Below are 15,595 nucleotides of genomic sequence, written 5' to 3' on the forward strand. Positions count from 1 at the left end.
GAAGAGTTTCATATCAAGTTGATTTAACTTATTAATCATCGGTGCATTAGAAAAGGTGACCTAAAGATGGGGGGAGTCTCAGCATTATGAGAACAGCACATTCAGCTTACTGTTAGAATATCAGAAGCCAGTATAAATATCCGAGATATGATAAAGGAACGTATCAAAAAGCATAAATCTGAGCCACAGCTAAAAAGCACCACGGAAATCCAGGTGTGGGGAAGAAGGCATTTAGGGAAATTCTGAGCAGCCAGCTTTACTTCGTAGACATTTCTCAAACGAGAGTGGGAGAGAGAGAGAAAATACGGCTAATGAGAACAGCTTTTCCCCATTCCCCGGGAAGCAGCCCTGCTTAACATTTCTGTTCTGTGAATTTAAGAGAGTCAGCAGTGGTAAATTTGTTTTTAATATTCAAGCTTTCAAGCTTTGCGAGCTAGTTGGCCAATGGCCCTTTCTATTCCAGTGTTTGTTGGTGCCTTATTTACACAAGCATTACATCCGGAGAGCCTTTGAATATAATTTCACGTGGATTAAGGGAAAGAACATTTGCTTCTGCTAATCAGGACATCTGGTTATTTTTGTAACTCAGACATCTGCATTAGGCAGTTCGACTTCGCCATTCCTCATAACAAGGTTAGAGCTTAAGAAGCCTTAAGGACCTCTGGCTAAATGTTATTATTTGCATTTTTCCACAGCCAGGTCTGTTTCAGAATTTCCTTTCCTAAATAGCACAGATCGATCAGCACCTTTGCAGGTACACACGCCTTTATAGCGAGCACTTTCCATGCATGACTTTATAGCACACATCTTGTACTCAGGATTTTATAGTAGTTCAAAGCCATCTACATCTTTTTAAGGAACACAGAGCACATATTCTCAAAAAGCTTGGGTGAAAACATCCAATTAACCTTTATGATACACATAATATGGGTACACTTCTGAATATGGAACCGGGCCACTCACATAAGAGCGATCTCAAGACCCGCTCTGAACCTTATAATCATGTTGCTTTCGTTTGTCTCTCACCAGCAAGTCACCCTGCTCCTACACTGCCCAAATCAGCCCTCTTCCATTCCTATTCTTTAGGACAACCCTAAACATTTCTCCAATCTTTTAAATTCTTGCTCAAATTCTTCCTCAAGCGGTTTCAGGCGAGGCCGATTTGTCTGCAGGGCTGCCGAATTGTGCCACACATACTTCAGGAAGACGGATTTTGCATGCAACAGAAGCTCCTTAAAGAGGAAACAGAATCAATCACATCTTGGCTCTCACTTCTTTGTTACTGTCATTTTGCTACATTCCTTTCACAAAAATTCATTTTCTCCACTCATCTCCTGGTGCTGAAGTACTGAATGTTAAAACTCCACACGCTCCTGAGTTAGCAGGATTCTTCCCTCCCCTCCCTTGAATCACGGCTTTTAGCAGCGTGTTTCTTTCCTGCACCTTTGAGTACGATATTAGCTGATTTTCTCCTGTGCACAAGGAGAAAGAAGCACAAAGCCAGGTTTCACAGGCTGCGGACATAAGCCAACAGCCAAAAAAAAAGGTGTCAAAAACATATTTCTAGTACTAACAAGAACCAGGACAAGCCAGCAGATCATGGGAGAATCTTATAAAACTTTTTACTTATTAAAGTTCTCTAGATAGAGATTAACTTTCTTCCTACAATATTCATTACAGATTCATCTGCATAGGAACTGCAAGAGCTCTGAGAAATGGGCTGTAATATGGGCAAGCCTTACTGCAGCTTGCACGTCCTTCTTGAAGAAAGACTTCGTGACTTTTTACAGGACCAGTGCTGAGTGATGACACTCACTATAAATCCCCACACTCTCCCATCTCTGGTCATCTCTGACCTTCATTATCTTCATCTTTCCCCAGTTCCCCCCCCCCCCCCCTACAAAAGTCTCTCATTCTGAGCTCTCCTATCACACAGACCAAAGCTCATCCAAGACTCCTTGCACCCCTTCCTTAGAACCCACAGCTTGCTCACTCCTATGCATCTAACCCAGCCACCCTGCCCTGACCTTGCTGCACTGCATCATGCTTCTCCTAAACATGCCCCAGCCTTCCATCCTTCCATCTCGTCAAGTAGAAATAATCTCAGTATTATTTTTAATAGAAAAACACAAAAGGGGAAATGACAAATCAGGCACTGCACATCTCAAGGTTTCACTAGCCAGCAATACGGCCTTATAATAACAACTAGCACCCAAGAAAAGAATCCTGGGTGCTCCCAGTTTGTCTATACCAAATTTCAACATGGTCACACAACAGTCTCTCCTGTAATATTCCAACTTAAAAGCTCAACATTCACTTCTGTTATTACAAAATAATTCCAACTATGAAACACTATTTTCTTGCAAGGAGATACAAAATGTCATTGCAAATCTCACTGCCCTGGGTAAGGATGAAGAGCTGGACCTGCTACAGAGACCATCAAATCAAGCGGGTAGCCAAGCAATCAAAGAATGAAAGATAAAGGTGTATACAGCAGCGTGTCTTTGGATACCTTGGGGCTGGCAAACATTTTGTTCCTATAGGAAATTATACAGCTCTAGATCACCAGCGATTGAGATCCACTATTCGCAGCTTTTTGCTACAACATGAACGGCTTATTAAACCTACAACATATCGTTTTAGTTAACTTCTTGGTGGAGAGGGGCCAGGAAAACAAAATGTACTTAAATGCCGATTTTTTTTTTTTCCTAGGCTGAATGCCTTTCATCCAATAAGACATTCAAAGCAGTGACCCAGCAAATGGATTGAAAAAGCAATCTTCCGTCTCAGTGCCACATTATCATTCCTATTCAGTATTCTCGGTGAGATATCTCAATCAGCTGGATGTGTGTGTAAGTGACAGCGCAGCCCATTGCTGGGTTAATTAAACATTTGACTTTAACACCCTCCCCGTCATTAAGCAAATAAAAACAGATAATTCAAACTGCACTTCATCCACGGGGTACACAACATACATGTCAAAATTAAGAGAGTCCAAGGCCCTCGGGGAGTTCTGCTCGGGGAGGTAATCAGTTTAAATCTTATCTGGTTTATCAATTATTCTATTGATTAAAGCAGGGTGATTATACAAAACTCCTTCTTGCCACATGGGATACATGTCAGCAAAGCAGGACAACGCAGGGAGGCTCAAAAACCATTTGAAGGAAATGCAGACAGATGAATAACCGGCTATTAGTAGATGCCAGCAATCCATAGATGGAAAACCTGATCCTTCCTTTTAAGCAAGTCCTTCCAAATTAGACTGCCAATGCTGTTACTTCATCTGCCTTCAAATCAGATCTATACGTTGAAGGGGCAACATCTCTTCATTTTAAATGGACAAGTTCTTTGCCCATATTTGAAACATCTTTTATTGATACTGGCCTCGGAACACAACAAAGACACAAAACACAAGAGATTATGGACTCTTAAGGGCATTATGCTTATCCATCGGTGAGCTCAAAAAGCAGATAGAAAGGCCGTTCTCAGGACTTGAACTCTACCACAAGCACCCACAACGCAGCCCTAAGTAACATGCCATATTTTAATCACCAAAGTATGACAGCTCAGCCCTGGGCAGCTGTGCCACTGCAGCACTGCTCTGAAAATTAGTTTTCTTAATATCCAAACCGATGACATTACTCTGCTGTATCCTCAACTGGATGCTAAAGTGGCCCACACGTGGCCTTGCCTTATACGTACAAGTCACTGGAGCTTTTAAAAATGGAACACTGCAGTCTAGGAAAGAAACAACTGAAATTTATATCTAGAAGTTCCTCAAAGCAAACAACCAGCAGTAGAAGAGGGATGAGCCTTAAATCAGAGACTTTTTCCATAGCATCCCTACAACATGCTTCATCCAGTCAGCCTGGTATCGCCAACCTTTGTTATTAACCTCATCATGTCTCCATACTAAACCAGGATGGAGGTAGGAGCTGCCTTGGTCACAGCACAACAGGCCGGAGCTGGAGGCGATGCTCAGCTCCCAGTGCTGCAGGGCTGCAGTCACAGAAGGGTTAGGAAAGGAGAGCTGAAAGCAGGCCCGCAGTGTGCTCCTGCCCTTCACCTTCAGAAGGGGATCACATACTGCTCTGCATCGGCGCTGGGTGTGCATCCACCCATAATTCAGCCTCTTCTCTTTTCGTCTTTGGAAGCAAACGGAAAGCCTGCATTAGCATGCTGTATTTTACTCTCTCCACTAGAAATACTGAGGGTGCTATTTGTAATTGTATTCTTTTAAGAGGTTTGTTCTCTGCAGCTGTTTTCTGCTTGCAGTGTATTTTGTGTAATCAGCACATCATCATAAATACATTGGCTGTTCCCCCGAGGGAAGCTGTCACTGTTTAATTTACAGAACAACCTGGCCAATGTGAATTCTAACACTACAGCACTATGGCACAAAGTTACCACACTCGGAAAAAAACAGGTTTCTATGAATTTTTATATCAAAAGCTGGTCCCAGGACAATTTCGGTTCTAGAAATAGATTGTTTTTAAAAGCCCTTTACACACTGGAAGGAATGGATTCCTTCCCACTTACAGCTTCTTAAAGCAGTGCTGAACTCACCCCCACCTTATTTGAAAGGTGACAACCCCAATCCCCCCAACAGCACAGCTCCACTGCTGAGTGTGCCAAAAGAAGGCACTGCAGGAGGCGTCCTACGCTACCCACTTCTTCCTTAAATGAAGAACCACCCCAAGCATCAAGGTGTTAGTTGCCTTCATTTCAACAAGGAAACGTACTCTGTTGCAAGGTCAAATGTTATTACCTACATCAAAAGGTTGCTGCACAGTTTATTACTCTGAAGACGCCATGGAAGTGCAAAGCATATTGCTGAAAGACAAAAAATGTATGCAGCTTTATTGGCTGAACGAAGAGTGGCTTCCTTTGTTTGTTGGATATAAGGTTATATTCTGAGAGAGAATAAATCATGAGCCTCTTTCTTTCTTGTAGATGGCACAGAGAAGATGGCAGGTTGATCATTACCCCATGCAGGCACATTTTAGGGAGCTCTGCAATGGTGCCAAATTACATTTGAGAACAAAACACGAACCCCAAGTAACTATTTGGGAACAATCACTGAGTTACTTGGCTATTTCAGTGGCAATGTGTGCTAACAGCACTATGACTAGATAGTAATACTGGGGATGGAAGGGATCCAAGGAGGCTGATAACCTGATATTTTACATATATATGTACACACACACACTTATATATGCATATATCAATGTAGGTGTATACATACACACAAATGAATGCTAAAGAGAAACAACTACAGATCTAAACCATTCAAAACCACAAATCTAAATCCGAAAGCAACACATGTCTTTTAGGACACGTAAAGCAGTTACCTGTTAGCCCCTTAAAGGGAGTTAGCTACATTTCAGTGCCCCGGTTCTGCACACAGGCAGCACTTTGCTGGTTCTCAGCAGTATTTAGAAGCCCTGTTTAACATCTCCAGACACAGGACAAGTATACAGACATAAGAACCACGCACCAAGGGAGCAACTGTTAAAGCAAAACAAATACCAGTTTATCTCTCATACAGCTTTTGTGAGAAGGATGTACCAAGGGGACAAAAAGCTGCATGGAAATGGATTAAATTTTATAGAAAAGTAAGTAATCTGGTTGAAATTGGATGAGGAGAAGAGAAATGACAATTAAAAGAGAAAAGCCGTGAAGTAACAAGGAGACGCAGTGCCAAGATCTGGCCAGCAGGGGGCAGCACAGCCCGCACCATCGCCGCCCCGCGGCTCCCGGCCCGGCCTCACACACATGCGCCCTGATACGCGTTAGCTCATACGCACACACACACATACAGGCTGGTTCTAATTCAATTAGTGCAGTCTGCAACTCCAGAAAAGAGTAATTCAATTAGTGCATTGTGCAGCTCTACAATACCTCCAAGCAGATGTTCGCAATCCTTAGGAGCTGGAGCTCGCTTTAGAAATACCTGTACGCCTTCAACGCGGTGCTGCATATGCTGTTTGTCAAAGCAGCTCTCAGCACCCTGCTTCCAACAAGGGAGGGGGGTAAAGGTGGGGCTGGGCGGCAGGTTGGGTCTGTTTTTCAAAGCGATGAGCCTAACAGACACGGTGCAATAAGGACCTGCCTGCACTGTGCTCAGTGACATGCTGGCTGCAGGGCACTGCATAGGGCTGCACAGCCACAGTGCACCCTGAGCTCATCCCCCTGCTGAGGGCAGGATGGAGAATGGAGCACAGTGCAAAAAATATAAATAAATAAGAAAAAAAATCGATGCATTCATTTGGTTTCACTCTTGAGCTCCTTCCCTTACCCCCTTCTCATGCCTTTATAATTGGCTCCTGCCAGGCGATAAGATGAGAAGAAACACGAGAAACCGATGCCCCACAACGAGGAACTTTGCTTAAAAACCCAGGTGTCACATTGTGGCAGTTCAATATTTCATAGCCAATACGAGGAATGTGCAACAACACTGCAACTTTAAATCTTTGCCTCTGTGTCAGTCTCTCTCCTCTCATTGTAATGCCAAAGGGAACAGCAATCAGAGTGGAGATGTTCAACGTGATAGAGGTCAGGACACCGGTGGATCAACGTACCAGAAACACGACCTTGTTTATTTTTTTCCCCGGTGTTATTGTTTACAGGGTGCTTTGCTCATGTACCTTGTGGTTCTTAGCTAAAAGATGAAATTACAGCCCAGGATGAAGCGCTCAGGCACACATCCAATTTGTGTTTCCATCTCAGAAAACAAAAAGCTTCGGAGGCCCTCGGGCTGCCATTCAAACTTGGAGAGGCTGACATTTTTAACAGCATGAACCAGAGACTGGCAGAGGGAATGATCTAATGCATTTCTGACTTGTCAATCAAAGGCCTCACCTCTGCTGTCTTGTAAACAGTTGGGGGCCACCTAACGACGTCCATAAACAGGGGCGAGCTGCCGCCAGCCGGGGGTTCCACAGCCAGCTGCTCCTGCTATCAGCCACCACTATTAGAATTTGGTTTTAGGGGCTCCCTGCAAACAGCCCCCAGACACATTCCATGCAGTCACTGGGAGAGGGAGAGCAGAACACAGGCTGGGGCAAGGGAACTCACTTCTCTGGGCTGGGGGCTGCAGGCTGGACACCACTCTCCCTCCCCATTAGGCACCCACCTATTCCTACCAACAGAAGTCTTCTCCAAAGCCAAACCACTTTTCTTCAAATGCATTTCATGTGAACGCATTTCTGCCTATGCACAGCTTGCTCACCTCAAACATCCAGTAAAACCATAAATAACGTAGTACCCTTCACTTTTACTCTGTTCAGGTTGGATATTAGAAAAAAAACTCCTTCACAGAAAGATTGGCCAGGCACCGGAATGGGCTGCCCAAGGAGTCACCATCCTGGGAGGCATTAGAGAACCACGGAGATGTGGCACTGAGGGACGGGGTTTGGTTGGCACGGTGGGGTGGGTGGATGGTTGGACTGCATGATCTTACTGGTCTTTTCCAACCTTAATGAAGGATTCTGTGATCCTCAGCAACAAAACATCAACTTTTATGGTAAAATGAGCAGTCTGAAGGAAATAAATGCGAAGAGATGGATGTAATTGTAAATCAGAATTTTCAAACAACTGTGACTGTTAAAGGCAGCAGAAGCTGAGCCTGTAAGCATGCATGGCAAGCACTGCGAAAAGGGAAAGTAAGCATCTCCCAATGAAAAATGTCATGAAAACAGGTACCTGTCGGCACATCTGGAAACTTCAAACACACCAATTCCTAGGAGGAAATACATCCTACACGAGTTTATTTTTATGGGAGGAATCTGCTCACAACCCAGTTTTCAGATGCTCTGCAGTAAAATTTGGCACCCGCGACACTCGAAATGAAATGTCTGGCCCTTTTCTAAAACAGCCTTTAGGAGTTCATGTTCCAATTTGCTGCCTTCTTTCACCGTGATCTCTATGAGGTTCAGTCAGACAGGCTATCAGTTGCAAAGCCTTTCGAGATGGAAGATGTTAAAAAAACAAGAACTGTTTGTAGCTCCTTAATCCCTCATTCCTGGGTTTAGCCTTAAAACCTTTCCCGCTGCCAGACGATTGCCCAACAGAGCTGAGCAACCAGAAGATCCTGTTTTCACACAAGTGTCTCCAATAATAAAAACACACAAAGAAGAGAAATGAAGTTATCTGACGTATTAACGGAATCATCTCTAAATCGACTATCTGCCAATGTTCCCCACGAGGAGTCAGCGGGGCTTCAACTGAGCAAAAAGAGCCTGTTTCCACATTTCAGTCTGAGCATCTGAAGGTAAGCATGTAAATAACCAGACAAATTCAGCAGTGACTAAGTGGCCTTCCAGATGGCACCTTCTCTTTTGCCACAAGCAAAGAACATTGATATGCTTCTCCAGTTACTTCAAGCTTGCTAGGGAAAAAATAAAATAATATGAGAAAAATTGCTGGGCTACAAGAGAAGTCTTTAATGCTTTCCCACAGATTTGATACTAAAGCAGACGTAAAGAAACGATTAAATATTCCAACCTTGCCATTTCAAGCAGGCTTCAAACCACTTCCAAGAAGACCACCACACTTGGAAATGCTGAAGCCATGCCTCCCACAGGGGAGCTCTCATCAGACCATGCAAGTTAATGGGAATCAAAGCCCATTGAAAAATGGGCTGAAGAACGGATGACTCATTGCTGCAGAAGCTGTTGCTGGCATTTAGTTTCTTAACTGGCACTAAATGAGTTCCTCAACGTTGAGTCAGAGCGCTACAAGGACTACTAGAATACCTCTTCCGACAACAAGTGGGGCAGGCTTCCCCAATTCCCATAGTCACTAAATATCCATGGAAATGGCTCACCAAATCGGCAGGAATGTGAATGTCAAGAGCCCTCCTGCACTTCCAAGTAGGCACTACATGGTAAATGGTTCAGCTGCTGACTCATCTGATCCCAAATATCAAGAACGTGCTATATTAGCAGAAAAGTTACTGTTCATATCCATCAGTAACATCTTACGCCTCCCTTTCCCTTTGTAATATATATGCTTATTGTGAGTAATCAAAAGTAATTCGAGTAGAAAGAAAGTCACAATCTGAGTTTATAAACTGCTTTCAATACACTGCTAAGGTTCTCTAAAACCTGAGCTTAAAGAGAACGAAAATTTATTCAACAGTGGATAGCCCAAGAATGAGGCCCATCCGATTTAGTCAAATTATGCAAATCAGTATTAGAAGTAGGATTCTAAATTCTGCCTGTTGTCTCCAGAGCCCTCTTAGACTAATAAAAAGTCCCATCCCCCCACCCCCACAGAAAGCTCTGCTAAAAGCTTGCTTCAGCAAAGGAGGGCTGGCAGGACACCTTCCAGAGTCCAGCAGCGCTGCTGCTGGCTCAGCAAAAAGAGTTGCAGCAAAATGATGCAAGACACTTAAGCCTCCCCTGAGACTGAGACGATTATTTCCACGGTACTCTCCTAGTCCTGGGAGCAGGAAGCCAAATGCGAAATAATCCCTGCATGCAATCCTTTAGAGGCAGATCAACATCCATCAGGATGATTCTGAAGTTTTCAGAAAGATTTTAGTCTGCTCGTTGTCTGGTTTTGCAAGATGCTGGTGAATAAAACTGTCTGCCACACGTTAAGTTAACAAATCCTGCAGCATAAGCCTTGAAACAAACCTTTATGCTGCCACGAGGTCCAACGAGCACATCCTGCAAAAATACTTCTCAAGTCCTTCACTCACTGCAGTTCACACAGAACCATCTCAGAAAGAATATATGACACGATAGAACACCTCTGCAGCCCAGTCCCTGCTCCTCTCTGGTTTGTACCCGCATGCCATCATTAAGAGTTCACAACGATCCTGAGAGTTCTGGTTAGGTTTCTAGCCACTAGCCTAGCAGCTGCCTCACTCTCTCCCCATGAGAGAGGCTGAATTCTGTAAAGCTTCACCGGTCACCTAAAACAGCTGAACAAATCCCGTTCCGCAGAAAGCTGTCTGATGACAGAGAAAAGCTTGAATCTCACCAACTCAGAACCCAAAGAAAAGCAGGCACCTTGATTTGCCATCTGACTGACAGCTTGCTTGTACAGTAATTTTCTAAAGCCAAAGTGTCCAAGCTACTGCTACCAAATGCAAGGTAACCAAAGGCAGGCATCAGCTAGCACTGCTGCAATGAAGACATCCCCTCAGTCCTCCAAATGGCACATGGAAAATTTAGACATGAAGGGAGCCACTGTTGGACTTCACAATCCTGGGGGACTTTTCCAACCTTAATGATTCTAGGATCAGAGACTGTACACAACAGACACTGCAAAACAGAATTGAGCGGTATATTTTCAACACACAACTAAAAGCTGATGGAAATGATGATGGTACCAAACCAATTTAGGCAAAATAATTCAGTTAAACCAAAGCAATGGAAATGCCCCAGCACTGAGCCACCCTGCACCTACACAAGATGGGTTTAAATAGCAGAGGAGTTCTGAATGGCACAAGAAAGGCATACAGCATGAAGCAGAGTAAATGGAAGTAAAGCAAACAAAGAAAAGAAGCGGATGCACACAGACATGGATGGAGAGAAAAGAAGAGCAGAGAGACGGAAAGTACCTGGAAAGCTGGGAGTGCGCCAGTCCCTGGGTTATACAGGCATCGCAGCGAGGGCATGCTGTCCGCCAGGCTGGAGCAGCCCAGCCACAGAGATCTGGGCATAGAGCACTGCAGAGAAAGGACAACTATGAGATGGGACCGTATGAGACAGGATGGCACAGATTACAGGAACTTTCAAGGCGCAGCCAAACGGCATCAACACAACTGAAACTAGCCTTAAAGACTGAGACACCTTTCAGAGAACGCAAACTGCTGATGAGACATTTCCTTCAGAGAAGTTTTATAATGGCAGAATAGCAAGGAGAAAAAAAAAAAGGTACTGTGGACTAGGAAAGTAATTTTTTACAGTTTTTCTAACACTAATGTGAGAGTTTTTCCATTAACAAAAAGTTTCTTTGCAATTAATCACACCTCTTCCCCCTCCATAGCCACACTCCAGGCACAACAAAACACAAGCAGTTTTGCAAGGGATGCAGAAAAGGAATCGACAGCTTTAAAAGGAATGCTGGCAGGGAAAGAAAGGATTCATATGTTTGGGTTTAGAAGGAGAAACCTGCAAACCGAGGTGAACAGGAAACTTGGTGACACTGTATAGGAGTTTCGTGTTTCTGCTTGCCTTGTTAGTCATTAAATAGAATACTGTTATTACAACAAAGAGATTCTGTTTGTCAAAGCACAAATACAAAAAGAAAAGAAGCCAAAGCAGCCAGTCAAGGGAAATGCTGGCCATTTTGTACAGTTAAAGCCACCGCTCCCTGAAATACAGGGAATTGCTCGTTCATTTAAAATCACTGCTATTAAATTTCACCATGCATTATGACAGCTAATGCCTTTACCAGCCCTGCAGTTTTTGATGTGCCACAAGCACTGCTGCATTTGTCTAATTACTCTTAAGATAGGGGGAAAAAAGAAGCAAGAGTATTTTAAATGGGCAGCTAGTTATGAAATCCATAGGATGTGACAGATTAGATGCTAGAGATTTCAGACCCTTGCACCCTTCTTTTTTGCAATCCTCCTGCTGCCTTCTGTTTTTTTCTTTAAGGGGGAGGGGAAGAAATCTGAGTGGGAAGGGCAGCTGGAATGGGTATGAAATGACAGCTGCCTTTTGAGCAACCATTTCTTGCTCTGAAGAGGGCTAGAAAATCTTGCACAAGTTTACTATGTAGGAGCAACTCAACCCATCTTGGATTGAGCAGGAAAGTGATCACCAACATACATAATTGGGCACTGTATAAACAGCCATAGAGAGATTAACCTCGTCCATCACCACGTTCTTTGGTGCACTTTGTAGCAATTTACGCTGCTGTTCCAGAAATAGTATTGAAAGAGCACCGGGGAGCACAACCCATACAAACGTGCTTTCTACACATTTATGGGACCTTAAAATAAATTCTCCGCCTCGTTTTCTTTTTTAAAAGCTCATCACAAAGACACTGCAACTCAAGAAGTGGAGTGCTTTATAGGGTTACACCTCACAAGATAAAGCCCTTCCTGAAGACAAAAAATAGCAGACGGTATTGTAGCAAGCACCCAAGCCACGCTTCTTATCTGCCATCCCAGCCTCCCAGCAAGCATGCACTCCCACATACAAAACCTTCCAGAGGCCAGCAATCTTCTCTGTGTAATCTAATGTGCATCACTCCAGCCATTAAAGCTGTAGTGAGGATCAGTTTTAAGAATGAATGAATAAATAAATGAAATGAAGCAGACATCTACGCTTCAGCATTGCACCAGTTTCTTAACACGTTTATGTTGGTCATCTGTGCTCCCCAAGAACATCATGGTAACAAAGAGATCAACTACAACACGGTATCCCTGATGATGCAAATCAAATTCAATAGGTGAGCATCTTATATTTACCATTACTCATCACAGGATTCAAAAGATAAGAATAAATACAGGGTAGTTTTTGTTTGCTTTATGCATGAAGATTTAAGAGTGTTTCACCCCAACCACTTATTCCATCCTCCCAGGCTGCCCCATTCCCTGTGCTCACTCAGCTTTATGCCACACGACGACCAACCAGAGGAAGAGCTGACAGCCACTGAAATAGGTTGGCCAAATGGAAGAGTTTACTTTAAATATCTGAAGTAAGCAAAGCACAAGAAAAGAGGCAGCAAAAGAGAGGACATTTGTGCCAGCAGCAATGCTGGACTGCCTTGACTCCAAGTTTCCATGAGACAAGTGAGATGGAGTCACTGCAAGCAGCAGATTGGGCACTTAGGAGGTAATGCCTTCCTCTCCAATTGCCACGGTAACAAAGGAAAATACCGAGGGCCCATTGTCCCTGCACCTGCAGAGGGTATTGTTGCTCACCCATGCACTCCCACTGCTCAGCATTATTGCAGAGCTGGGAAGTACGCAGTAAATAATTACCAGCACCTCAAATGACTTCTCAATCTGCTCCAGTCTATAACAAAGTCTGTATGAGCGATACAACTCTGTTACCCAGGTTAAAAAGAAGAGTGAAGTTGCACACGCAGTGGGAGAAAATGTCACTGCTGTACTTGCTATTACCTATTGAAGGAAGCAAAGACTCTGAATTACTGCTGGTGACTGAAAGAAGCTTATTCACAAGCATGAACAAAAGGCCCCAGGTGCTTCAGGAGAAACAGCTTGTGTGTAAATCAGATGAGTGACCCAACAGAACAACTTCATTTACAGCCTGATCTCAGGAAATCTCAGCGGCCTCTGTCCCCATCCGCCCAGCACGCCACGTGTCTGATGCTCACCATTGTGCTGACAGCTCCACAAACGAGGGACTGGCCCTGCCTGAAAGCTGCCTGACCAAATCCTCTCCTGAACTCATCTCTGTGTCCATCAATTCTTTAAAATAAAGATGCGGAGCACAGAGTCCAGCCCACAGCCTGACACTGGGATGCTGATGCTGCTCACTCAGCACTGGGCAGGGTGCACCGTCCCAACCCAGAGGTGCAAAGCTGTTCCTTGATAAAAGCTAAGCATCTTTAAAAGGCATTAAGTGGCATCAGATGGGGAACTAATTGACAAAAACCCACGGTTCCTTTTTCTCACTGATTTTTAAGTCCCATTCCTTGACCTCTGAAATGTCTTCCCACTGAAGAAATGCAGAGAGCAGAGTTTCAGGCAAGTTCAGCATCCTGCTGCTGGCGGAGGTTGGAGCAGCTGCTCTGCTTGTGATTAACACAGGCTTGCTGCACTTTGAATTAAAATAGGCTGAGCTGAGTGGGCAGCAACCCTGCATTGAAGGGAAGCCGTATTTTAACCTATTCAACTACTCTTGTAACTGTACTGCGAGAACATTTTTTAGTACATCAGATGGTTTGCCACTAATAGTCGACACTCTATCCCAATTATTTCACATCCTAAAGACAAATCTCAGCACACATTCAATGGAGAAATTTTTGCCAGTGCCAAGAATTGGTTACCTCATTTATTTCCTATTGTATTACAAGATTACACGCTACAATTTCAGACTGTTCTTTATCAAATTTGCTCTCTTCTGGTCTTTCGGCAAATACAATATACTACAGGTGACTAACACAGTTTTAGTAAATTATGTTACAGGTCAGAAACGCATCACCTTCCCCTGTACAACCAAGTGCTTCTGCACAGGGAAAAACCCAGATCCTCGGACTACTGCGATTAACCACCACAGTGCACAGGAGGTGTGAAAACACAGACGCACTGTACTAAACTCAGTGTAAACAGCAACAAAAATTCAACACTAGTTTGAGGATATTTTCTCTATAAACACTTTGGAGATCTTAATTAGAGAGTAGTACAGTGTGAATGCCTTTTAAGCATGCACCTTTTACACATGCTGAAGGGCAATAACCTATTATGCACTGCTAAACTCTGCACTCACAACAGATTCTGCAATGCCCAGAATGCTTTTGCTGTACAGCCAACATGACACGTATTTGTGCACTTCTTACCTCGTCTGTGGCAAAGACTAAAAGAAAACCATTTTCTTCCCTAATTTCTGATTTTTAGGCAGCTGTACCCAATACTCATTTCAGCTGCTAACCACATCTATCTCAGTCCTTTCCTAGTTCAGAATTCTTCTTCTAGAAAAGAAAAACCAATACCATTTCTGCTTCTCTTGGGAGATGGTAATTCAGATTATGTTCATACAGTGCTTCAATCAGGGAACATAAGTGGAATGTAACATGCTGACAAGATGAATAGTTTAAAAACTGAGAGAAATAGGGCTTCAGCAGGTTGGCCCCACTGATCTCAATGAGTGAGGGAGCTGGATAACATGGTACAAAGAGAAACAACGAGTACTTATTACTAAAACGGAGACAAAAGGCAAAGAGAAGCAGAAATTCTGCTGGTCCACAGCAATAAAAGGAACACTCCATACTACATCCAGCCCTGAGCTTGACATGAGGAGACAGGTCTTTCCCCATATTTCTTATTTCCATCACTGGAGAAGTCCAATAGAGGATGACTGTGAGGTACAGCTCTCCTCCAAAAAGTCTCAGAACATTGTTTCCTCGTGCTCTCCAAGATCCAAATGCAGGAACTACTCCTAAGGAATGCTGATCCTATATGATGCTTCATCAAATCAATGCTCAGATGTTAGGAGGATTCTTAACAGCCACAATTACTTAATCAGAACAAAGCCCCAAACTCTTCCCTCCCACTCAGTTTCTTTTAGTACTTTTTTTGGCCACATATTTAACTAAGCCAATGCCAAAAATACAACACACCACTTTGACGTTGTGTCCAAGGCACACTATTCCTGTCACCACAGAATGCAATACATTGTATGAAATGTATCAGAGAAGGCAGCTGCTGTTTACATTGCAAACGCTGGTGTCATGAAACCTAACTCCAGAAACGTGCTTCTTGCTAAAAAGTCATTTTGGCCCATTTCTTTGCTGTGCTTTTCAGCCTCTCACACATACGAATAAAAAGATCTTGTATGTTCCCCCTCTGCTGTACAGGTAGGTATTAGTTCAATTAAATACATGATATAGATAGAAAAAAAGCACCTCCCAGCACTATCTGCATACTTTCAAATTTAAAAGCCTG

At 43.5% G+C, this 15,595-nt stretch overlaps 1 protein-coding gene across 10 annotated transcripts in view; it reads right to left on the bottom strand.

Annotated features, from left to right (window-relative positions):
• The window catches only part of BTRC (beta-transducin repeat containing E3 ubiquitin protein ligase), a 106,068-nt gene that overhangs the window by 69,465 nt on the left and 21,008 nt on the right, over nucleotides 1-15,595 (bottom strand). For 5 of the 10 annotated variants that reach the window (XM_085555246.1, XM_015867021.3, XM_015867022.3 and 2 more), the window contains one exon: nucleotides 10,574-10,681. The exons of the other annotated variants lie outside the window; for them this stretch is intronic. In XM_085555246.1, the coding sequence (XP_085411372.1) occupies nucleotides 10,574-10,681 (108 nt within the window). The remainder of the gene's footprint in view (nucleotides 1-10,573; nucleotides 10,682-15,595) is intronic. 10 annotated transcript variants of the gene reach the window in all.

The sequence above is a fragment of the Coturnix japonica genome, chromosome 8, assembly GCF_054131305.1.
Source record: "Coturnix japonica strain WE chromosome 8, WE-NBRP24, whole genome shotgun sequence".
Taxonomy (NCBI): Eukaryota; Metazoa; Chordata; class Aves; order Galliformes; family Phasianidae; genus Coturnix; species Coturnix japonica.